The 25519-nt window shown below is 39.0% G+C and overlaps 2 protein-coding genes across 2 annotated transcripts; one reads left to right on the top strand and one right to left on the bottom strand.

Annotated features, from left to right (window-relative positions):
* Positions 1-336: 336 nt before the first annotated feature.
* On the bottom strand, positions 337-9488 carry chmp2ba (charged multivesicular body protein 2Ba). Its single transcript, XM_085374218.1, has 6 exons — positions 9305-9488; positions 6496-6587; positions 4333-4527; positions 3312-3414; positions 2947-3053; positions 337-1902 (listed from the first exon to the last, which is right to left on the bottom strand). The coding sequence occupies exons 1-6, from the start codon at positions 9336-9338 to the stop codon at positions 1789-1791; spliced, it is 645 nt and encodes a 214-aa protein (XP_085230344.1). The 5' UTR covers positions 9339-9488; the 3' UTR covers positions 337-1788.
* Positions 9489-22402: 12914 nt separating this feature from the next.
* vgll3 (vestigial-like family member 3) lies at positions 22403-25040 on the top strand. Its single transcript, XM_085374777.1, has 4 exons — positions 22403-22794; positions 23674-24025; positions 24173-24712; positions 24834-25040. Exons 1-4 carry the CDS (start codon positions 22690-22692, stop codon positions 24872-24874), a joined length of 1038 nt encoding a protein of 345 aa, XP_085230903.1. The 5' UTR covers positions 22403-22689; the 3' UTR covers positions 24875-25040.
* Positions 25041-25519: the final 479 nt, after the last annotated feature.

Here is a 25519-nt window from a genome sequence, read left to right as displayed (position 1 = left end):
AAAAAAAGAATTTCAGCAAACTATTGTCTGAGTCTGTCATTTATATGGAAATGAATGGAAACTGATGTCTGTCTTTAAAGACAGCAAAAAAGATATATACCTCTTTGTGTTGCTCGGTTTGAAGCGAAGCCTTAAAAAACCTTGAATACAACTTTAATGAAAAAGAAGGGGGGGGGGATAAAGTGGAGACTGAAAATGAAAAAAGATCCGATCATACCTGAGGAAACTTTATTCCTTATAAAAGCCATACACCCTTTACACTTTACAATAAGAAGGAAACAAAATGAGTATACATACACAAAATGCATGGTAATATCCTATTGTAGAACTGCACTCAAAAAATGTCTGTTAACTGATTCTGTTCTCAATCACAACAGATTGGTGTAAGGTTAAGGAACAAATTTTTTTGACAAAAATTCAAAGAATTATGACTTGTAGATTTCAGACATACGCAAGAATGAATCTTATTCGGTTTATTTTGGCAAAGGGAGTCTAAACGAGGGGGCACAAACAGATAAAACGTTGAGCAGATATGGCTGTCACTGTCACGAAGCCTGGAACGGCTGACGCTGACAAATTACTGTAAAGGAAAAACCTGCTTCAGCTGGAGAAGAGAAGAAATCTCCTCAATCACAGTGTTATATTAGCAAACGTTTCCATCATTTCGTTCCTTTAGTGTCTGTGTTTCTGTGAGTGAGGCAGCTTAAAAACAAAAAAAACAAATGACAGCAACTGCACAGCAGCTGAAAGAGTAGAGGGACTGCAGGATCAGTACCACCTTACGATCTCTGTGTAAATCAAACGTCAACCCAGAAGCCTCTGGCTTTAATTATGGATTGAAATCTCTTTGACATGCCAGTCTTTCATTAGCCCTAAATTGTGTTTTTAATCTCAACTTTATTTAATTTTATAATCTGTACAATATCACAAAAATGCTAGCCAGTTTGCTCTCGGATCAATTTGTCTTTTCATTTCATGCACGTAAATTGAAAGCCTGACCCCAGCCCGAAGATATTAGTTACATGTTTCACATGCATATGTCTGTCTGCAGTACCTATGGTGGCAAACCTAAAAAATCTTGGTAATGATTTAGCTAGTTAGCATGATTAAGTGTCTGTCTTATCTCGAATATCTCAGGATGAGAAAGAAATCAAACAGAGGCATTTTATCCATAAAACATTGCAAATTTGACAAAAGAATGCCTTAAAATGGAAAGTTTGCCTCAGAGAAAGTGGATTCAATTGGTTTTAATTTTACCAATGGCAACAAAGATAGCACATAAATAGTCTGAGTTGGAAAAAAATACAAGTTCCATCTGCTTATTGACATCCCCAAAGCTGCTTTTTAATTACCATGTTTTATTCATTAAAACTTCCTGAAGAAAGACCATCCTTCTTCAATCGTATAAAAGCAGACCGAGATTATAGGACTAATTCAAGATTGACCAAAAAACCAGAAGGGAAAAGCCAATTCCAAGATCTCATACACTTGTAGCCCTTATAAAGACAGATGGGTGGTAAACAACAGCGTAATCAGTTTTTCAGGTGAAACATCAACTGCTGGTCCACCTTTGAGATGTGGCCTCTTCGATGTTGTAATAAATATTATTTTCACATAAATAGATCACATGTTCTGCCATAATGATCTCTAAGGCGAATGTGACAATATGTATGTGTTAATAAACGTATGTGTATGTGTGTGCGTGTGTGTAAGTGTGTGAGTGTGTACGCTCGAACCATGACAAAACCAGTGTTTCTAACAATTTGAACATTAATACGAAGACGAAACCTAGTCGACTCCCAGAGCTCGGAGCTGTCTTTCAATCTCGTCGTCAGAGATGGTGGCTTTGGAGGAGGCAGCAGCACCGGGGACACTTTTTCCTGCAGCTGGAGCTTTCACCATCTGGAATCACACATGGGTAGAAAACCCCATTAGCAGCCACATCAACTTCAAAATACACACGTTCAATCGCAGAGCTGCTACTTGTTTCGAGACCGTCTACGATGTACAGCTGCTTGCTGACACTCAAAAACAAAGAAAAAAAAAAAAACTGTTCAAACTGAGTCACAATTTTGTCAATTAACTGTAAAGTTTACTTTACATAAAAAGTGCAGTTGTTTGGGTTTGTTAAAGATCAATTACTGCATCCTATAAAAGATGCTGAAACAATCTGGTACTCGACACCAAAAGGCATGATTAATTTTATGCCGGTTACTTTTTATTTGCAGAAAAAAACTGAAACTATTCACAGCCTTTGTTAGCTTCCCAGCTGACTACTTACTATCAGTAGACACATAATTATCCCAGTAACAATAGAAGTAACATATGGATGATTATTTTATTATGGTAGATTTTCCAAACTACCGTAGTTTGTGAATCTTGTTATTTTATGAAGCCGTTGGATTACTTTTACTTTTTAAAGAGCATCCTGTGTGTCTCTATCCCTCCCAAAAAAACCCACAAAAACAAAACAAAACAAAAACCCCACCCAAAAAACCCTGAGACAGTCTGATGAGCTTTTTTTTAAAAACTGCCACTCCTGCTGGGGGCTTTTTTGGGAGATTTGTCGGTTTGTGCATTGTTTTGTGTAAGGTAATAACTCATGCAGCACCCCAGGGGGAGCCAGACACACGGCAGACGGACAGCCTGGCAGTTACAAAGAGGGAAAAAAACAAGGAACAGAGCTAGAAGAGCTGAGGGCTAGCCCCACCATGTGGCAGCTGGAATACATTTTAAAAGCAGAGTAAAAGCCATGTGGACCATTTATTGTTCATCTTGCTAGGGGCTGTGTGCTCCATTAAGTGCATCTACATCTGAAAATGTGCAGTTAAATCTGAGACTAAATGGTAAAATGTTAAGATTGTTTTTCTACTTGGGCATTATGCGCTATTGTGATGTCTATAAAGTTGATGGATGTAGGAGAGATGTGGTTTTTGAATTTCTTACCTTCCCTGAGATCTCAATGCCAATCTCATCCAGAACCTGGTTGACAATGTCCTGAGATTCCTCTTCATCTCCAGATTCTTCAAAGATCTCATCCAAAGTGTCATTGACTGAACAGATAGTGAGACAGGAAGGAAGAAGATAAGGACAGAAAAGTCAGTCAAATTGATTTCCAGTCACAAGTTTGGACTTTAGAGCAAGACGGCTGCTGCATACAAAAAAAACAAAAACAAGCGTCAGTGTTTCTTCTGAAAAACATCCCACAAACATATTTTGCCTTTGCTGCATATTTTGCAGCACACATCACTTCTCACACTATTCCCATATATCTTCCCAAACTTGTTTTGCCAAGTGCATTGTGTTCTTACTCATATCCTCTGTCATGCCCATCTTCATGTTCTCCTTCTGGAAGTCCTGCATGGTTTTCAGTGTCTTCTGTGGATCCATCTTTTTATTCACTGCTTGCATTGTCTGCAAACATTTAAGGAACGTATGAGAATCTATCTTTTTAGGTGCTACTGCCAAGAAATAACACTCTTCACGATGTAGAAACCTCTAATTATGCTCAACATGATAGCATGAACTTTAGTTGCACAAACTATTCGAGATAATTTACCTTTTAAACTTTAGACATTTCACAAAATATTCGATCCTCAACCTCAAGTAAATTTGCTTTGATATCATTTATCATCACAGAATTATGCGAGTCCTAAAGACAGACCAACTTCCTGTGAAAGATCAGCACAAACATGGCCTACTTTCAGACCTGAGTCTGACACAATACCTAATACATCAACGTCTCAACTGACAAGCTTCTCAAAATCATGCAAATCTAAAGCTCAGGAGAAAGGTGATGGAGAATGCATCACTTTCTACTGAAGACACATCAAAGCTGCAACTTTCCTGTGTGCGTCTGTGTCTAAACAAAATGTGTATCTGACAGAATATAATTAACACATTCTTTGTGACATAGCCACAGCCTCGCGTAAACTTGAACACACGCCATTAATTTAAAGCCTAATTATATTTGACCTGTCTATGTTTGCTCAGTGTGACTCTGTACAGTACATCGCTCCTGGCCAATTAGTACCTCTCATACTTCATTAACAACAGTGCTACAAGGCTCGGGTTTTAAACATGAACAGACCCCACATTAATACTTTAATTGCCACACTAGAATATTAATGTGTGTACACACTGAACTTAGCTTGTGTGGAAAACAAATTTAACTTTTCCATTAGATAGCAACACCTTGTTCATACAGACTGTCTAACGGCAATGGCACAAAGTATGTTGAAGTAGGGACTTGTTCACTTTGTATATGCTGCACTGTATCCATATTTCTAATTCAAAATGAGCTGTACTGATTGACAGGGTTTAGCATTTTACCTTGGCTGAGGTAGACATGGCACCGGCCATCTTCATTTGGGAGTTCATGAGCTTTGTCTGCGTAGACATGGAGGTGACCTTGGAGCTGACAGCGTACGTCCGGGTCTTCTGCTTCCTCAGCTGAACTAATTGCTTGGCGAGAATCTTACAAGCCTCCCTGTTACCGCTCTTTGCCATTTTCTTGATCTCTGCTTCCTGGAGAAGGAAAGAAGAATACGATATGACTCCTCACCTCTGTCTTTTTTTTTTTTGGCATTATGAGTGTGTGTATGCATGGTCAATGTGCAAATTTACCAAGCGTGAGTATAGACATAACATAAAAGAAAATTCTAAGAACTGGCAGAAAACAGGGAATCAAAAATTCTCATTAAGATATACTGTCCACATCTGGAACTAATTGATTGAGGCTGCTGAAATGCACCATTGTCTCCTGGTTATCTGCCTAATATTGTAAATAAGCATTATATTTAGAGCTGATGTGCTTGTGTTTGCCCATATAAATTGAGTAAAATTGAGTGTTCAGGGATGGCCTTTCTAAAACAACATGCTGCAGATTAGCTGAAGCCAGGAAACTACTTTGTTTTGAGAAATGTCAATTAATGCCACTGATTTCCCGACACCTTCAACACCACAGCCAGCCCGAGGTTCAGGAAAATGAAAATACGGGGAAGACGGAGCTTTTAGGCACCTGCAATTTCTCTCAGAAGCTTTTATTTTTAATATAGAACACATTGATAATACACTAAATAAAACATTTTATTGGACTTTAGGGATACTCTTCATATTAAAAATATATATTTATGCATAAAACAAATACATCCACCGAGTCCCAGAGAAACCATTGTGTTTGTAAACACAAATTTGTAAACACAATCATCCAGATCAGTTGTTACTCATATACACTTTTAGCTTCAGTACACAGCCAAAAATACTCCGAGCCCCACAGGGATCCTGTGTGTGGGCACGATTCCCGAGAGACAACGGAGAAGCTCCAGGTTACGATGAGCCAGCCAATATGTCTTTTAGTTATCGTACATGTGCTGAAAGCATTCTCTTCAGGAAATTACAATCAATTATTAATGTTTGATAAAGCTAAAGGCTTTCCTCGCTCAGCTGTATGCATCTGTGCCTTTCTCTAATGCAGACACACATTCAGCAGGTCATTTGAGTTCAACCTGTATCTCCCTGCTTGTAAACAATTCAAATAATGCCATGGGGGAAAAGAGCAGACCTAGTTCAAAAAAAAAGGCAATAATATTGTCAGCTGCAGTGTTATCTGAAAGAAAAAAGAAAGACTAAGAATGCATTAACGGGGGAAAGAGAGACGAGTACGACGAACTGATGCTGACGGGAAGCTTATAATGTCTTATTTACTGGCCTGTCAGGGTAGGGTGGAGGAGGTGGGGCTGTGATGGATAGATAGTACAGGAACAACTGTGAGGCTGTTGGGCTTTGCATGCTAGCAAATGGGAACCTTAATGCATTAACAAGGCCCAGTGCTGAAGATTTTTCTGAACAACAGATGCACAGTGTGCTGCTAAAGGAACCTCAATCCAGCTGTTAGTAACATTTCAGGCGGCCAAATGCTGTGCAGCACAAATATTTTAAAAATAAAAAAAGATTCTATCGTGCTAAAAAATGCAGATATAGGTCATTTCCATTTTTTTGTCTTAATCTTTTATTCAGAATCTGCAACAAAGCTTTTAAAACGAGACTAATTAACGGAAGACATTAATGTAGAATAAGAATGTTCGTTCCCCAGGGAGGTAATTATGTCCTGTATGATATTTACTTAACACAACTGAGGAGAGGACACAGTCAGCTTCTTTCATCTTCTAGATTATGTGCGACGATGAATGTAGCCTAATTGTTTAACTCTGTGAGAGTGTATGAGAGATAGGCTCACTTGCCTGAGGCAGAGCCACCTCACCAAATCGCTTGTCTATTCATTTAACCCCATTAGCCAATCGGGCACAATCATAGATTGTAGAAAGACAATCTAATATGCATCTGGGGCTGGGATTGTGTCGGTTGGGGAATCAGAGGGTCCTAAAAGGGCTTTGATGCAATATGTAGAAATCTACAAAAAAAAAAGAAATGCTATGAATGCACATAGTTTTGTTCCTCATAGCTTTTATATTTAATTGTCTGCATGCTTCCTACCAGTTGTTTTTCTTGTTTCTCCAGCGCTGTTCTGTCTCTGGTGATCTGCCTCTGTGTGCCGCGCAGCTCCTTATTCTGCTCCTTGATTATATCTTCAGAAAAGAATTAGAAAGGTTTAAGAGAGCGAGAATTTTGGTGATGGTACAACACCCCACAATCCTTTGACTTACAAAATGAAAAGAAAAAAAATGTCTGATAAGTTGGATGAAACATATACAGTATATAGTGTTTTTCTACTCTTATTAAGCACTCATTTTATGCCTTTTCTATGCAATTAGGTGCTTTTTACTCATAACCTACACACTTTTGATACACTCGTAGCAATTCGGGGTTTAGTATCTTGCCCTAAGGATGCAAGATATGCAAACTAGAGCAGCTGTGGCTCAAACCACTGAACTTCCAATGTAAACGTACCCTCTCTGACTGACTATCAATATGTGTGATTTTACAACGATCTTTGTTCAACAAAAAATTTAAGACAAACATATTTTCTTTCTAAAAGAAAATCTATTTATATTCACCTATGCCCTCAGTATGTGTCATGTGTGGTATCTTTTTTGTCTTTCTGTTCAACATCAACGCTGTTGGAACATTAGAAAGGATGGTTCCCGAGCAGCTGCCAAATATTGGAAGAAATCTCAAACATCCAGCCACTGCCTCAATAGTAATCATGTTTGACCCTGCGCCCAGATGCACGTGAAATATCTCAGAGCAGTAACACACTGAGAGCATGCTGACACTGCCAACTGTGGAAATGCTTGGACAGCTCATGCCAATACAGTGTCAGCTCTATACCACCCACACAAACACAAAGTGGCATCATGTGACATAATTTATGACTATGAAGTCAGGCAGTAATCTGTGTGACTGAGGGATGACCCAGTTAATCAGTGTAACAATAACCTTACTTCAAGACTTAAATATAGTTTTGAGATTTATCCATTCCATTTTTCTGTTATTAAAACGCAGGAAGCTTTTAGTAATTCTAAAACTAAATAAATCCTTAAGAACAGAAAAGGTGAGAATCAAGAATAAATAGAGTAATGAATAAATGAATCAAAGAATTCTCATTCAGTCTTATTCATATAGCTCAAAATTACAAACTTGCCTCAAAGGGCTTTGAACTGGTTTCTATTTTTAGAGTTCAAGCCTCAATGAGGCTTCAATGAGGAAAAACTAAAAGAAAAACAAAAAAAGAAAAACTCTGAAAAAACAGAAAAGGGTGGATCCCTCATCCAGGAAAGACAGATGTGCACTGGATTCATTTATTCATTAAATAAATGAATGAATGAAAGAATTATAAAAAAAAAAACTCAACAACAAAAAAGAAGAAAACTTCTAAATAGCTAACTCCGGTCTATATTCATGAGCTACTATATAATAGGAAATGTCCTACTTTGGGAAGAAAAAAAAAAAACATTGACCACTTTCAGAAAAAAAAACAAAAAAACCCAAAAACCTTATTCTTGCTGAAAAGTTCAACACCCACAAACTTGATCGAGATACGTCAATATGCTGGACCACTTAAGAGAACGATGCTTGTATACGTATAAGGTGACGTGCCGCCAACGTCTCAAAGAGGGAGGGATATCGTCCTACAAATATGGGTGATCAACCCACCCCCCCCTTTACTAAATTTGCCAAATAACCAGAAACTACGACCCACATCCAAACCCAGGGCATCAACGAGAAACCTGTGTCCAGAGCGCAAAAGATGTCAAACAAAAAGAAAAGAAAGAAATGTACTGGATGGGGGACGGCTGAGAAGACCTGACAGCGCCTTGAAATGGAGTGGAGGCAGGAGAGCACTGTGAGTACAGTATGCAGATGATCGGTATGGGTGAAACTAGAATGACAACAATGGGAGGAGTAAACAGGGAGTGCTCTGAAAAGATTTGCCTTAACCAGTAGAGTCTATTTTTAACCCAAAAATACAAAGTTGATCATTTTTTCTTTGTAATTCTCCACAAGAATAAGTTTCAGGTCCAAAGAGCTGAGGTACGGTCCGCCTTTTCTCTTGAAATCCAGCCCTAGGAGTTAATATAATTAGTATCCGAGAGTGAATAATTGATTCATTAATTTTGATGTAAGTTTGACTGATTTTCCATTCTGACCTTCTGAGGTGGTTACCTAGCCTGGGGGGGAAATACTCACTTTTTTAGACTGAAAGGCTATTCAGAATTTTGACATTTTTTGTAACTGAATATTGCCCACTTTAAATGACTTAACTTCATATGATAACAGCTTCACTTTCCATTGCACAATTTTATTGCACTCTTTGTCACAAACTGACGTCATTTTAGTCACAGCACAATGAGGCATTAGTTTCAGTCTGTGTGTAGGATACAAACTGACAGTAAGTTAACCAAATTAAAGTTTATAGGCGTATTTACGACACACGCAAAGTAATCATACAGGGAAAAATATCATGTACACTTAATGACAACTAAGGCTTATGTTTGCCGTTTCTAAGTCATTGGAAACCATGGTGTAACGGAGTGTATACACAGACCTTTACACAGCCTGTAACTCTAACGATTACAGGTGAAGTTCAAAGGAAAGAAACCAAGAGGATACTTGTAACAATTAACACCGCATTTTTTTCTTTAAAGGTTACATTGTAAAACAGCTACATATATACATTAAGTTCAGCAGCGCGTCGAGGGCAGCAGTGTGACTCAGCTCGACTCAGAACAGGTAAAACAAGTTAAATTGGGACGTCTCATCTAACACGGGAACAACAGAACAAGCTGTACGACCAACCGGGCTAAAAACAAGTTAGCTAGCTTTTCACCCTGAGCAAACTTACCGTCGACAGTCTTCTTCTTGAACAGGGAAGCCATGTTGCTGCTGTGTATCAAACCTAATTACAAAATATAAATCCTGTACTAATGTGTTGTGTGATGCCTGTTGTTAACGCCGCCGTTTATCCGTCAGACCGAGACGGTGGATGTTTGGCAGCCTCTGTTTCCTGGTTGATTTTCTGTTGTCGAAGTTCCTCCCTCAGCTGACATGACTCAAAGGCTCCACGTGACGTCACGGCGGGACTCTCGCGTTGCATTCACTTGTGCTCCGTAAAATAGCCTTTCGTAAACTTGAATAAAAACTAGTAAATTAAAATTGAGTCTGGAACTCAAATATTAGAAATATGGGCGCTTCGGTGTAGTAGGAATAGTATCGCGGGTGTGCACAGCAGGTCCATTACTGTCGGACTCTCACTGCCTCTGCACTGTCAGCTTTAAAAAATTCCACACTGTTTTTGTTGCATAAACGTCTCTAGTTGTAGGATTTTAAACACAGTGAATGCTGTGTTTTATCCTAGCCTTCAATCTGTCCTATTAAAACTAAAAAATGGTGAGTAAAGTTTAAATAAAATGACATTTATTTTTGTGCAATGATAAGCCTAAGCTAGCAAATCAGGGGACTGCATCCTCGAATGCAGGGGTTTTACTTTTTATCTGATTTTATTTTTTGCACTTCCTTTCATGCTTTTCAGTTATACATATAAACAAAATATAAACTACTCAAAAAACCAAAACATACAAATGTGTAAACTACTACAGGGAAACAATCCTCAGAGTTGATTTCTGTCTATAACATCAACCCCACTGCTTAAAACACTGCGTCATAAATTCTGTTCTCAATTTCATTCCTCTCCTCTTTATCCCCAGAAGACTGGTATCGCATACTCTCCTGTTTGTATTCATATATTCATATTGTCTTATATCATATTAATGTTGAGACCAACTTTATGTAGGGTGGCGGGACTCTTGAACCATAACCAACTCAATTTTGTTCATAGTGTCAGTACATAGGAGGGCAGCGATACGGAGTGGAGGAGAAGACATAAGGTGGGAGGGGGTCTCATCCCAGAAATAGCAAGGGATGCCAAATGATGGCTGGAGCAGAGGAGAGACCGGTGACTTTGAGGAAAAGAAGAGGAGGATGGGTAACCCTTAGCTCTCTTTTTTTTTAATCTCAGCGGAGGTGTGGATGTGTATCTGTGCATGTGCACAGTTGCCTGTGTGCATCGGCATGTGGTCCTGAGGCGTTGTTCTTGTTAGGTTATTAGGGAAGATGTTTGGCGCTAATCAGCAGAGGACTACAGGGACCCCCCTAAACGGCCTCATCATCAGAGGGCCCCAGTGGTGATAAATCTAGCTCCAAGCACCCAGAGGGCCGACTTTTACTGTCTCCAGCTTTGTAGGTACAAACGAGTTGAATGCACCATAACTCAATATTTAGGGATCAAATTTGCAATTTTTTTCTACTTCTGATGTTGCTGTTTTGGCAATTAATTTCAAGTTAATTGTAACTAATTACCATCACTGTAATTAGTTACAATAAACGTGAAATCAAGCTTATTGTGATAAGACTGGATTGCATAGAAATATGGCTTAATATAGCTGCAAAGCAAAGATTTTCAGTACTAATAATTTAAAATCACACTAAATTAACAAAAAAAAGTCTAAAGATTTCTGTCCACAAGTAGTTCATGCTTGTGCAACATATTCTACATACAGAAGTGCATTTAATTATGATTTAAAATAGAATTAAGCATGAAAAAAGTGTGGGGAAAAAGGCCTCTCTTTTCTTTTTCATTTTCAGTGGTTTCCTGCACCACTTTCTCCCCTACATTTTCATTTATCTGTCTATCCCATTCCCTTCCTTCACTGTGTGATGTAGCCCAGGGCGAGCAGAAGTGTAATGTTAAGGCACTAACTACGGAGTGTATGGACACACACACAGCAGAGAGAGACGTTCATGTGTGAAATGAGATCTCAGCACAATCAGTGGGAGTCGCAGCCATAAAGCACATCAAGCTTTACAGCTTTAAGGTAGCAACACGGAAAAAATTGCACAAATCCCTTCATGGGGTGATTGTGAAGCTGTTGCAGTCTAGTAACAACTGTGTGTCGGGTTTTTTTTATGTCTTCTCTTCACAGATAAACCCAAGAAGTCATGAAGCCAAGCGTGCCTCAACAAACCCCAAATGTTGCCGCGATTCAATCGACCTTTTTAGTCTTGCAGCCTGTGATTTAGCCACACGTTACAAAATCTTTAAACAGTTATTAATTTCAACTTTATTTTAGCTTAGAAAAATTACACAGTGACTTATTAGTAATCATAGTCATGAGCCTTATATCCTGCACAACAAGGCAGATAGTTCTGGCTCAGGAATATCTCATTTTTACAATAGAGCACTATAATCTATCAAATACACCAGCAGAACAATGATTTTTTTTAATGCTGTATCATTTGCAATAGATTGTCACCAAATCTCCCACAGGACTCCAGAATCTATGCATCTCATTCTCCTATTTGCCAAGCATAAATCTTGAATCACTGTAGGATATAAGACGTGATTATACTCTGTATTCTTCTATAAACCCCTGACATCTAACTACAAGCTGAAATATGTTTGTATGCAAATAAAGAAAGTCAAGGGGCTATGATGGGTGAGGTGGGATTTCCACAGCTCTTCTTCACTCTGTTGGATGGATCAGTGATACCCAGATGGATGGAGAGAACGACCGACAGAGAAAGAGAGAAAAGGGCACAGACACAGGAGGAGAATGCGTGGCAAAATCAAGGGATTAGCACAGCAGGTGATCAGTGATGATGTTTGAACTGCCATTCCGAAACATTTTATCTTAAACCCCTAAAACAAAAGTGTACAAATCTGGGTCAAATCTCAATACATACAACAAATACACACATATATGTATAAATATGTGTCTTTAAGCTGCACACGAACAATTTCTCTCTAAAAAACTAATAAATAAATAACGACATCATTCATGCAACCCAAGCTTCAGATACACTATGCACAGAGGATTTTATTTTTTAAAGAACCTTCTTAGGGAAATAGGAATGCAATTGAAGCTGTATCCTTTGGTCATAGAAACACTGATTAGCATCACCACTTGAGTAGAGTGTGGAACCACCACTGGTACAAAAAAAAAAAAATCAGATTTTATCAATCAGCAACTTGAAAAATGAAGATAACAATGAGGTTTAAAAAAAAAAAAGAAAACTGTTCCTCTAATGTCCACTTGAGGCTATATGGTCCCATTTTAAAATACCAGACTTTATAAATAAACATGTTTATCCTGTGATACATAAATGGTTTTGGCTGTCTTTTTCTCACAACTTTACAGGCAGAGATTTTTCAATAACTCACCCTGTTATAATAAGGGTTAAAGTTGCATTGGGCAAGGTAACTTTCTGTAATGTGTGTATCGACAAGGCCACAAGTTGATGACATACCCTAAGCTAATTTCATTCACTGAACTAGATATTGCGTCTTTAGCGTTGGTTGTTTGTGAAGCATTTTTATCAATTATCTTACAAAAAAATATGGCTTACTTTGTAAATTGTACCAGAAGGCTGCCCAGATGTGGGGAGTGAGTTTCTGTATGCATTTGTATGCTAACACTGGATGCACACTGATAGTCACGCTTACTAAAACTGCCTCATAACTTTCTAATTGAAATTTTATAGTTCTAGCTCAATAAAAACAAAGGTACCAACGTTAATGCTAAATTCAGGGTTTTAAGATGGGAGTTAACAAATGAACGGAGGATATCATAAATGTGTAGACCTTTTCTTGGGTTTGAGTTTGGATGTGAGTGTGCAGACAAAAGATCTTCCATAACCCTTCATAAAATAAAGTGTTGTTCATTTTCTGTAGTTTTTCTACCCATTAAAATTAAAAGAAAATTTATAGACAGTAAGTTTAAAGGTGCTTCTATAGGCTTATTTCATCACCGTGAGAGCCACACTAGATGTCTAGAAGTTTCATGTTTCCAGTCTTTATGCTGTACTCAGCAAGACTGCAGGTTCGAGTTGAGCACATGTAAGAGAGGCATTGATTTTCTTATCTAACTCTGCAAGAACACAAATGAATGCTAAAGTTAAAACTGTCAAACTCTTCAAAGTAAGCGTTCCAGATGACACACTTTAAAGACAAACTTTTAAGATAAGTATTTAATAAGATATTTCCATCCAGTTCCCAAAAAAAGTGCGAAGCCGGCAAGGGACTAAGAACATATGGAAGACAGCAGGTGACTGAGAGAGTGCGAGACGGAGTGATGATAGGAAGGAGTTGAACAGGGTGGTAACAGCAGGGGAGGCAGAGGGCAGGGGAGTTTGGAATGGTCTAATAAATCGAGTGAGTGACTCCACTCGTTTTTGCCTGTGGGACAAATCTAGTCGCGCTCACCAGCGCATCGTAGCATCAGGGAATTCTGGGTAATGAGAGATTATTTTCCCCTGTAGTGTGTGCTCATCATCATTGCCTGCCCCGACCTCCCGAGCCTCCCAGGAAGCACGCCTACACATACGCACACATACACCACAGCATACAAGCTGGAAGAAACAACACTAAGATGCAGGTGTGGAGCTGCATGATGTACATGATTTATGATGTATAAAAATCAATGAAAGGGATACATGCATATACACACAGACAGACAGACACACACACACACACACACACACACACACACACACACACACACACACACACGAAGACATCTCACAGGCTGCTGGTTTTGTGAGTAAGGTCAAACAGTGAGGTGTTATTGTTTAAATCTGCTGCTGGCACCAATTTTAGATGTCACACTTAGTGAGACACACACATACACACAATTCGGTCAAACCCTCTTTTATCCACAGGTCCTTTTTGCCTGGGGATGCCAATCTGTCTGAGGGTATGCTCTACATGCATCAAACCAGAACCATCTTTTGCCCTTCCTCTCTTTTTCTCTCTGTCTTTCTCGTCTGTCTCTCTAGTCCACGGGCCTTCTTGCCTTAGGGCCAAGCTGTGACCACAAGAAGTGGGCTGGTGGTCCCAGCAGGAGCTCAGGCTCAGACACACCATTAGCATGAGGGAATTAGAGTCATTACAGCTGGAAGGGCAATGGAGGTCCTTCGCTCTGCAAAAGGAGGGAGGAAATTTGTAAAGTTAAGCAAAGGAGGTATCAGACAAAATGAGAGAGTTTATGGAACAGATAGCTGAGAAAGGTGATGTATGTATTGATGCAGTTTACATGTATTTGCATCTTGGGGATGGGTTTGATTTTTGTCCCCGTATCTTACAACCCTTTTGTGTGTTTCATTAAAGATTAAAAAGGAGACATATTTAGCTGATATGCGCAAAACAGGCAACGAACCGGGCATATTCTTCTGTTTTTTTCAGGGTGACAGCACAGTAAAAGAGGTTTCTCTTCCCTTGTGTTTTTTATTTTTATGGAGAGCATTTTGTTACTGTCAAATATAATATGAATGTCTTCTGTGTAATTCCCCATGTAATTTGTTAAACTAGGAAACAAAATTTAGCTTTGAAAGGTACTAGTGCAAAAATAGTGTTATTTAAACACATTTCTTAACCTTAAGTGCTTAATTTCACACATATCTACTGTAGAGTCCAAATATTATACATAAACAATGTTATATTACTACCCTGCTTTCCAATTTGGTGTGGATTCTCTCATTCAGCTTTGAAATCCTTGTCCATTTAGCTTGAAAGGAACATATTTCCCAGCGTGATCCTCTAAAGGAGAGCCACATCTCTCATGTGTATTGCCCTCCATCCACCTGACCCTGCTTTTGAGTCTCTGTCATCTCATTAACTTCTGCAGGGATGCCTGGGCAGTTCCCATTATCTTCATACATGCAGAATATGAGCTAAAACTTGAGGATTGGGCAATTATCTGCTTTTTAAGCAAGGTCAGCATGCTTACTGCGAACCTAAAATCCACCGGTCACTTTGTAACAGACAAACTATTTGTGGACACTCTCACTCTAGCAAGCACAGTGGAGGAAGTGCTTTTCTTTGTCTAGACTTTGCAATTAAAAAGTCTCATTTCCATTTATAAAATGTGCAAAAATGGCAAGAACAATGGAAATAGATAATGAAGAAGCACAAGTGTGGGCTTTTAGAAGAAAAAACAGTTCTAACAGTTTCTTTTTCTTTGGATTAACATGTAAATTACATTTCCATTAACTCACAAATGAATGGCTGCTCCTCATTAGCAGGGCGCTACAGTGCAAATGATTCCACTGTGTTGCTTTGTGTCTCACTTAAACTGAATTATGCATCTATGTTCACAATCTCACGTTAAATGAGAGGAAAATATGTGTCCAAGTACAGTAAGTAGTTACTTTTTAAGTCTGAAAATGGCTAATAATGAACAGGAATCCACTCATATACATGTGCTTGGAGAAGCACTAATGGATCTTTAATTAGACTTAGTCTCCACTCCTCCCCCACCTCTTACACGCACTCTATGAAGAGTGGTTTACAGCATTTTACAGCATTACTACAGCAACATAGAGTGCAATATCCACCTTGAGTATACAGGCACATACACATACCATGTAGCATGTTTTTAACTAAAGAATTCCAACATCTACCACCAAACTAAATATCCTGTTAAAATCACATCAAATGTGTAAAAGAAGAAGTGTGTGATGGAAGAAATTTAACAGATGCAATTTAGGTTTCTTGGCCTTAGATGGACAATTGAGCTTCTCTTGATGCTTTTTGTGGAAAAGGAAAGAGAGGTGCAATAAAGCCTATTGCTCATCTTCATCTAAAATGAAGTGAGCAGTTATTAGCTATTATAATAACACAACATGGCTGAATATGAACTGTGTGGTTGGCATGCCTGCTCTATTTTATTTTTTCATTTATTTTAACTGCTTGTCCAACTAAGGTCACAACTCGGATGGAGCCAGCCCATTTGAATGACGGGCGTGTTACACCTTCAACTGGTTAGAGATGGAGCAGGAGTTTATCCATCTCCATCATAATAGTCAGCGGATAATGCTTGCAATTGTACAAGTAGTTCTTTTAGTAATTAAATTAGATATATGACAATGAGATGCTATATGGTGATGTGATCTATTTAATTTAGTCATATTTACACAGGTTTACCACTAAGAATAAAAAATTAAATTATAATATTAACAAACTTTTACACTGTAAAAAAAATATGAACCTCAGGTCAAGTGCATCTTGAGGATATTTGTTCTAAAAGAGAATTTACACTCTAAAGAACCAGCATTTATTTGCAGCCTGCAGGTTATTTGCATTTATTACAGTCAATGTTATCACCTCATCAGCTTCATCATCATCATCGCTCTATAAAGTCATCTATATGTCCAGCTTAGGCAGGTGTGTGTTTCCATAGAATCTCTGGGGGGAAAGAAGGATGGCAACCTCACTTCAAAACTCATGATGTTGCAGTCTGCTTAATGTGACATATCATCAGCAGCACTCAGCATTATGTCACACCTGCTTCATAAGGCTCACGGGGTGAAGCTAACAAAAAAGCCAAACCATTTGGTAAAATCCTGCAAAAGTAGACTGGTGCAAAATCTTGTTCTAAAATCACTTCTAAAAATGCTTTTCATATTGTGGGGGCCTTAATAATTATGTGTCAGACTCTAATGTAGGACATTACACTTGTGACTTCTTTTTTCTTTTGGTTTCTTGGGATGTACCCCCTCAAACCCTGTTCATGTTTCTCTGACGGTGAAGTTTTAATAGGGATGTGGAATGTCTTTAGATCTAAAGCACTGGAGGTTCCGCTCATTTTTTCTTTTTTCTTTTTTTTTGAGTAAAAAGCAAACAGTTATCCAATTTCACTTTAATTTCTATCCCTTCCCCTCTCCTCCCTCAATTTCCCCCTCTAAAACAGCCACTAATAATCATCTCTGTGCCTCATTAAGGAGCAGAGCAGCGGAGGCACGGGCTTCTCCAGATGTTTGGCAGAAAGCCCCTGAGGTCCACTGCCTGTGTCAGAGAGCTTGTGTGTATGTGTCTGTTGTAATATGCTCTGAACTGTGCAGCATGTGTGCATGAATGTGTATGGAATACCATCATAAAGTTTGAATACTTGCACTGTCTCCCGGCATCCGCGTGTTCCACTGCCCCACTTCCAAAGCCAGTCTGTGAGTTTTCCTATACAACACTAGCTGGAGATATGGATAAACTCTGCCATCTCTGCACAATTGTATAATCAGTCTTTGGCTGCTAGTGTTGTCACACTGAGTAATGTGTCAAACTGTCCCAGTTACCGATCACTATCTTTGTTGTATTGAATAAGACTGAGCGATATTGTTTTATCCACTGTATAACTGATTAGATAATTGTCGTTTCGGTGGTTCTAATTAAATGTTATTAATTCAGGGGACGGAAATTAGTATATACACATTTGGCAATTAAGTTATTAGAACTTAATTAAGATATTCATTTAAAAAAAAAGCTCAAAATATCCTCCCCATGATAATTTGGCTTTCCACCCTTTGCCAATGTCTGTGAAGGTTCTCAGTCATCCAGGTCATCGTAGTCAAAGGAGCTGTGGGTCACCCGAAACCCTGGCTGATTGGGACCCACATCCATTTTCACACCTTGGTTCAGGTGATTAGAGGATCATCAGGGGGTCCTTTTGTCCCTCTTTGGGGGAATACTCCCACTGGGTTTAAATCTGGGACTCTCCGCCATTTGACCTTAGAACTGAAGAAGCTTCTCGGATGAGAGGTGAAACGTCTTCAAGCAACTTAAAGAAGTCCAGACGCTTTCCTTTGCAAGCTCCTTTGACTACCCTTTGGCAATGTTAATAAAAAGTGGAGTTGTTCTGAAATAATATAAAATCCTGAAAATGTTCCTGTATATTGTATTGTTTTTCTCAACAGCTCTGCCCCACTTTAGCACCTTCTGCTTATGAGGGAATAAGTCACACTGTCATTGTGACATCAAAGTGAATGAAAAATGAGTGAAAATAATGACACTTACTCTCTTGCCACAGTCCCCGAAGTGCCATCATATCTGGTAACAACATGCAGTGAGGCAGGATGAGAAAAATTAATAATAAATCTTCCTGTTGTGTTTCTCAGACATTCGTTTTTCATGCGCTCATGTTTGTGGGTGGGAGAGTTGCACACTGATTAAAGGTGTGCATAAAGTGAGAAAGATGAATGGTACATGCATTTGTTATATGCACTTTCAAAGGGATATTTGGGCTAAACACGTGCTTTCTTTACATGAAACATATATATTCTGTGTAAAAAGGTTAAGTATGAAGAAGCCTATGATATCCTTGAGTTAGCCAAAATGGATCAGGCAATTGATTATATAATGTTGTGAAACAGTATTTGCACCCTCCCTGATTTATTAGTTTGTTGCATATTTGTCAGGCTTACATGTTTTAGATCATCAAAAACTTTTAATATTAAACAACAAAGCTGAGATCAGTTTGACAAGCCACACCCAGCTTTGATGACTACCAGACCTGATGAATCAAGACGTAACTTAAATGAAAACTTTCTGACAAAGTAGGCTAAAAGATCTCAAGAAGAGAGAAGCAACACATCATGCCACAATTTGAAGGAACGAAAAAGAGAAAAACAAAATCATTGACATTTGCCGGTCTGGGAAGGGTTGCAAAGTCATTTCTAAGGTTTTGAACCACAGTAAGAGCCATTCTCCATGAAAGGAGAAAACTTGAAATTGCAATGAACTATCTCAGAAGTGGCCGAAGTACTTACGACAAGAGGGGATCAGCAGTTCATCCAGAAGGTCACAAAAGAACCCAGAATAACATCTAAAGAACGTCATTCCCTACTTGCCTCAGTTAAGGTCAGCGTTCAAGATTCAAAAATAAGAAATAAACTGGCCTTAAATTACATCTATGACAGAGTTACAAGACAAAAATCCCTGCTGACCAAAAGGAACACAAAGGCTCATCTCAACATTTTGATGATTTTTGGGAAAATATTCTGTAAACTGACGAGACAATAGTTGAACCTTTCGGAAAATCTGAGTTCCATTCATGCTTGAAAATCCTCAAGTGTGTAAATTAAAATAATTCTGCAAAGAAGAGTGGGCTAAAATTCCTCAGTGAAATAAAAAAAAAACACATTGCCAGTTATTGCAAAAGCTTCATTGCAGTCCTTGCTGGCAAGTGTGGCACAACCAGTTATTAGGTTTAGGGACAACAGCTTTTTCACACAGGGCCAGGTAGAGTTGTCCAGCTTTTTTCCCCAAATAAACGAAATCATAATTTAAAAACTGCATTTTACATTTACTTGTGTTGTCTTGGTCTAACACTGAAATTTATTTGATGATGTGAAACATTTAAGTCCAACAAATATGCAAAAATAAAAAACAATCAAGAAGGGGGGGAATGCTTTTTCAAAGCACTGTAAGTGATATACTCACTGGCCACTTCATGAATTACACCTTGTCAGTACTGAGCTGGAACCCCCCTTTTACCTTCAGAACTGACTGTTCTGTGAGCTCATTGTTATGTTCAAGAAACCAGTCTGAGATGATCTGAGCTGACGTGATGTTATCATGTGTTATCCTGCTGGAAGCAGCCATAAGAACATGCATAAACTGTTGGCATAAAGGGATGGACATGGTCAGCAGCAATGCATTTAAATGATGTTCAGTTGGTATTAAAAGGCACAACGTGTGCCCAGAAAATATATCCCAAACCATTACACCACCATCAGCCTGAGCCTTTGATATAAAGGAGGATGGAACCATACTTTCATGTTGTTTGCACCAATTTCTTGCCCTACCACCTGCAATAAAATCAAGACTCATAAGACCAGAAAGCAATTTTACATTTGAGCAAGCGTACCTAATGAAATGGCATGTGATAGTACCCCTTTTCACATTTTGACACGTGCAGAAGGGAAGTAGGAAAAGTTCTTTGTGAATAACATTCACTGGTTTCAATACCCTGGTGTTGTGCCTGTTGGCTTGTTTTACTGGGAAAATGAACAGGACACCTACTGTAAATCCATACTATACATGCATACATACACTGTGGGTGTATATATGCATGTGCCAAGCTTTCAAACAACATCCACAGTGCTCCAAAGCTCTTCAGCATTCAGGTCAGAAGTACTGGATTCATGTATGTTATAAATATTTTTTCATTAGACATGTCTGCAAAGAAATATGCTGGCAGTAACAAAGCTCTCAGACCTCATCGTCATATTTTAAATTTACTGAACCACAGGGAAGAACAGGCATGCTGCATATAAGCCAGATACTTGAAGGAGAGGAGGAGCTAGGTGTCATTAGCCCAAATACAGCCTGTTTTTTTAAGCAGCAGCATTTTTGCAGAAAAAAACTGCAGAATAAGGAAGTGCTTTAGTTACAATATAGTGTTAACTCAGCAGGAATTAGAAAAGGCTAATTAGTGTAATAAGATATAAGCTCTCGGGTTTTTAGACCAATTGTTTTAGTGTCATTCCCACCCTTTCTACTTTTTAAAATTACATATAACCATTATTTTTGACACAGCATAACTGATTTTCTATCTTTTTTTAATAGAAACTAGTAGATTTTGAGGGACTGTCTGTTTTTTTTGTTTCTCATCTCCTTTGCTGTGGACTGTGGGGCAGTTGCTTTCTTTAAAATCACAACACCTGGCTTACCACCTGGTTAGCATTCTATGCATTCAATGAGATCAGAAGCAATTTTATGTAAGTGTTCATTTGGAACTGGGACAAAACACACTTTTTTGTTTCAGTTCACAATGAATGTACTTACACGTTCTTGTGTTTCCTGTTGTTGTTAATGAACTGCATTAAATATATGTAAACATTTTCAAATTTCAAAGTTTGCTTTTGGACTGAGTCAATCAGACAAAACAGATATGGAATACTATGATACCATAAGAAAAGATGCAAGAGTGACACAGCCTCATTGTAAATAAAAATCAATGTAATGATGGGTTAGGAGCAGTCAGGTGTTCACTGGGAAAAAAAGTGATGAAAATTATTATTATTATTTTTTAATGTTTTGAACAACTATTGAAGCAAGTTTCGTCATGTATATATGGGATTTCTGGAGCTTTTTTTTTCTTGCCTCAATAACATTAATATATAATCACATGTTTGGCTTCATAACCATGATGGCAAAATGTCTTTAGCTGGCTGCTTCACTATGGGACAAACTGATAACCATGTGATGTTATTATCCTTGTCAATAGATGGCAGCAAACAGCTCAGATCTCCCAATCAAAGCGCTGAGGGGGAAATGATGATTAGCAGGCACTGTTTGTAATGAAGAGCGAGGCCCTACTGAGTTTTAGTTGCCACGATTTTTAAAAAGATATTTTGCTGTTGTTTTGAGATTCTGAGGTCTTCATCTCGATGCTAAAAAAAACCGTTCATTACTTATCCTTCACATTATTTTAGTCATTGTAACGCACCAGCCGTTGAGAGGCACCTGTTGCTCACAGACGACCTACAGACGAGGCTGTTTGACCACAAGAAAAGGGTCAAGGGTTTTTTTAAATTAAAGTCCCTCCTCTCATGGCAAATTTCAAAGCAGCCTTTCCTATAATGACTAACCTGACAGTGTTAATTTTATATTAGGAGTTTTAAATGAGCCTGCTGCAGTATTTTTAGACTAATCTGACTGTGATTCAGTTACTACAATTATTAATGGTTAACAAGCTTTGACACTGTGGAGAATATTTTGATAGACCCGTAATTAGAAAATAAAGACATTTGTAATCAGACCAATGAAAACGGCTGAAAATAAGAAATGACACGTAATAAATTAAACTTCTTTGTCGATAATGGTGATTTAAGTTTAGGATTTGTAGTCTCTCTCTAATCTAATCTTTGTTCAGATATTAATAGTGGCATGCCACACAAGCGCTCAGTGTTAAACTTTACTGTAGGGAAACCTCGACAAACCCTCAGACTTTCGGCAATAATACTACATTACTAAACTCTGCGCCATAGAGGCCCTTCCCCGGTGGGCGTGCGTAACGGCCCCAGCCCTCTCTAAATATATAACTCCCCTCCAAAACAGAAAGAGGGGAAAAACAAGAGAAGATGATGCTTGTCCAATCAAGAACTATCTGAAAACTTGTCAGGGGATAGGTTTTTTTTCCGGATATTGTGTGCGTCTCATACCGTTTTGAACTATTTTGTGGCCCCGGGTGGTGCTGGTGGAGCGCGCAACGGGAGGCGCATTGTTTCTATGCAAACTGGGCGACATGGCTATTGTATGCGTTTGGGCATATATGGAGACACTGATGGCTCAGAAGACACAGCCCGTCTGAAGTTTCAAGGAGAGTACCCCTCGGCTGTGTTTCGCCAGTTTCTCTCCTTCGGCTTCCCTCTTCTCCTTATCCGTTTCGCTCCGTCGCGATGAGTTGCCTGGATGTGATGTACCACCAAAGCTATGGAGCGCACTACCTCCCAGCAGCGGCGTACAAGGCAACTTACTATAACCACCATCACCAACAACAACAGGTGAGACATTCATCGCAAAACTTTTGAAGGCACTAAGAGGGGCAGACACCGAGATCTCAGCTCGAGGCTTTCCTTTTTGCTTGAAAATAAGCTTATTTTTTCCCATTTGAGGGCTCGTGTGCCCTACAGGGGGACGCGTGACTTTTCTATTTTCACAAGATAATCGAAATTCGTATTCAATTTACAAGCATACTACAAGCAAAAGATTTATAAAACTAAATGTATAATAATTAAGTACCTGGCAGAAGACAAAAAAATAACTAAAACTGAGTTTGGAATTAAAATATTATAGCAGAAAAAAGTTGTTAAATATCATCAACGGAGGAAAGTTTTAAGATGATTTATAAAATGTCCTTGGTGAACAATCGATTTCAATTTGTTTCTGTTCCAAAGTCTTTATCCTTCAATTGCTTTAATAACTTTTACCTTAAATTTCCTTTTTGTGTGATTAAATTCCAGTCTGGAGATTGGTATTCAACACAGGTCAGGCGTAATGACACGGAACTATTAATCCTGCGGTCAAACGGTGATGTAATGACAGTCAGTCAGTCACTGAGGAATGTGGATCAGGCACACTGAGCTTTACAAATAGTTTGAATGCAAAATGGAGGCGAAAAGAATCTTAGTTTCACACGATTCCCAGTCAGCTTCCACATCAAATAATTAGTGGTACAGTGTGACTCCATGTCATTTATTTATGACATTTAGAACTCTGTGTAACTGTTAGCACCACCAACATGTGAGAAATTATTGTCTTCTGTATTATATCTATTCAAAACCAACACAAAGATGGTCATTATTTTAAAATTTAAATTCTAATAAACTTGAGCTACTGTTCTTTTAAACTTTCATTTAATCTCTATTTGTATCTCATTCCAGAGAAAGCTGAGTGTTTACAGTAAGATGCAGGAGTGCATGGACCAACACCAAGGAGGAGGAAGAGGGATACTGCCCAGAGAAGAGGTCCTACAGCAGGGTCCTGCAGCAGCAGGTGCTGAATCAGGCAGCAGATCTTCATCTGATTCCGAGTTAAAGGATGGTACTCAGCCAGCAGAGACGGAGTACTTGAGTTCCCGGTGTGTATTGTTTACCTACTTCCAAGGAAACATTGGTGATGTGGTAGATGAGCACTTCTCTCGTGCTCTCAGTCAGTCCAGCACCTTCAGTGGCGATACCAAGCCCATTAGAGTGACTCAGCCTTTGGCTTCAACCACCGCTGGCCTATGGAAAGGTGAGTAGGCAACACTTGCCTATGTAGTTGATGCACTGACTTGGTTTAACTATCCAAATAGTTACAAAACCCCTAAAAATTAAATCTAAAAATTGTGAAAAATAGCTTGTGTCAGTCTTTTAAGTCTTTGTGATGTGATTGTTTCAGATGGTGGCTCTCTCACTGAAGGTCAGGGAAGCTCAGCTTGGAACAACACTTATCCATCCCAGAGCAGCTCCTGTATCCCCGCTGTTTCTGTTTCAGTCCACCCAGGCTTTTCCTCCAGCCCTGTTTCATTCAACCAACAGGATGGAGCTCTGTGGGCCGGCCACATGCTTTCCCAGGCCGGCCTCTCACCTGCAGCTACCCTTCCTGATAGCTGGACCTACAGCCTGAACCACCAGAGCACAAGCGGTTACCCAAATGTTCATGACGTCTACCATTCCCACCCCCACATCCACACTCGGCACCATCACCCCATGCTTCATACATACCCAGCTCACAGCACGGCATTGGATTCCAGATTCAATTCACTCGTGCTGCCTGGTGTTAGGAGCCAAAGTCAGACATCCACCAACACAGGGGGTTCCCCACACGGCAAGGGGGTGAAGGCAGGGATCGAACCCAGCAGCAACAACAATGTCACGGCTACCTCTGCCACTTGGACTCCTTCTGGTCTCCATGGATCTTTAGAGGCATATGACACAGGTAGATATAACGGCTCAGTAACTCTGACAAGCCTTGGTCAAAGTTCACATGTTTTTTTTTACTGCGCCATTAAATCTTAAACTCACAATAACATTTTAACCCTGTTTGTTTCTCTTTGCAGCTCTTGATCAAACCAAAGCAAAGACATCAGTTTGGTTCTAACTGATGGACTGGCAAAAAGCTCAACTTATGCCAAAAAGGACTTACTATGTGGCTTATCAATGTATGGCTGCAACACCAGCACTGTAATTCAAAATGTAGCTATAGAATGCTAACTGTAGCTTAATCTACGAGTCCTGCACTGTCCACACAATTACTGATATGAACTCAGGATTGGACTTAAATGACAGTGATCAGTATGCTTTGGCTGCACGTCAAGGCCCTCGAAGAACAATAAAAAAAAAAGACTACTAGCTTTAAGAATGGAAGGTCTCTTTTCTGTCAGCACAAAACACCAATTTACTTTCCATGTGATGCGTGACTAAGTGGTTCTGTTTCAAGAGCTTGATTTTGACCCCCATTTTGTTTTGTACAGTAAAATGTTTGATGATGACTATAAATTGCTTATGTGTCTGTGTTCATTTAAGCCATGCTATATTGTCATTTGCTGGATGACCTCTGCTAAAACTGTTGTTTGGAAGCTGCCTTTCAATTTTGCCTTTCGGGGAATTTGTAGTGTAAATATTGATACTGTATGTTTAAGGAATAAATTCAACATCTGAAAAGCAAAACCTTTGCAGGTGCTTTGTTTTCTCTGACAGAAACTTGCAGATATGTAGAAATCAAGACCACGATGCACTAATCCAA

The sequence above is a fragment of the Diplotaxodon limnothrissa genome, linkage group LG16, assembly GCF_057381915.1.
Source record: "Diplotaxodon limnothrissa isolate DT_005_m linkage group LG16, D_limnothrissa_male_GT1.1, whole genome shotgun sequence".
In the NCBI taxonomy this organism is placed as follows: domain Eukaryota; kingdom Metazoa; phylum Chordata; class Actinopteri; order Cichliformes; family Cichlidae; genus Diplotaxodon; species Diplotaxodon limnothrissa.
This window is presented reverse-complemented; position numbering and strand designations above follow the sequence as displayed.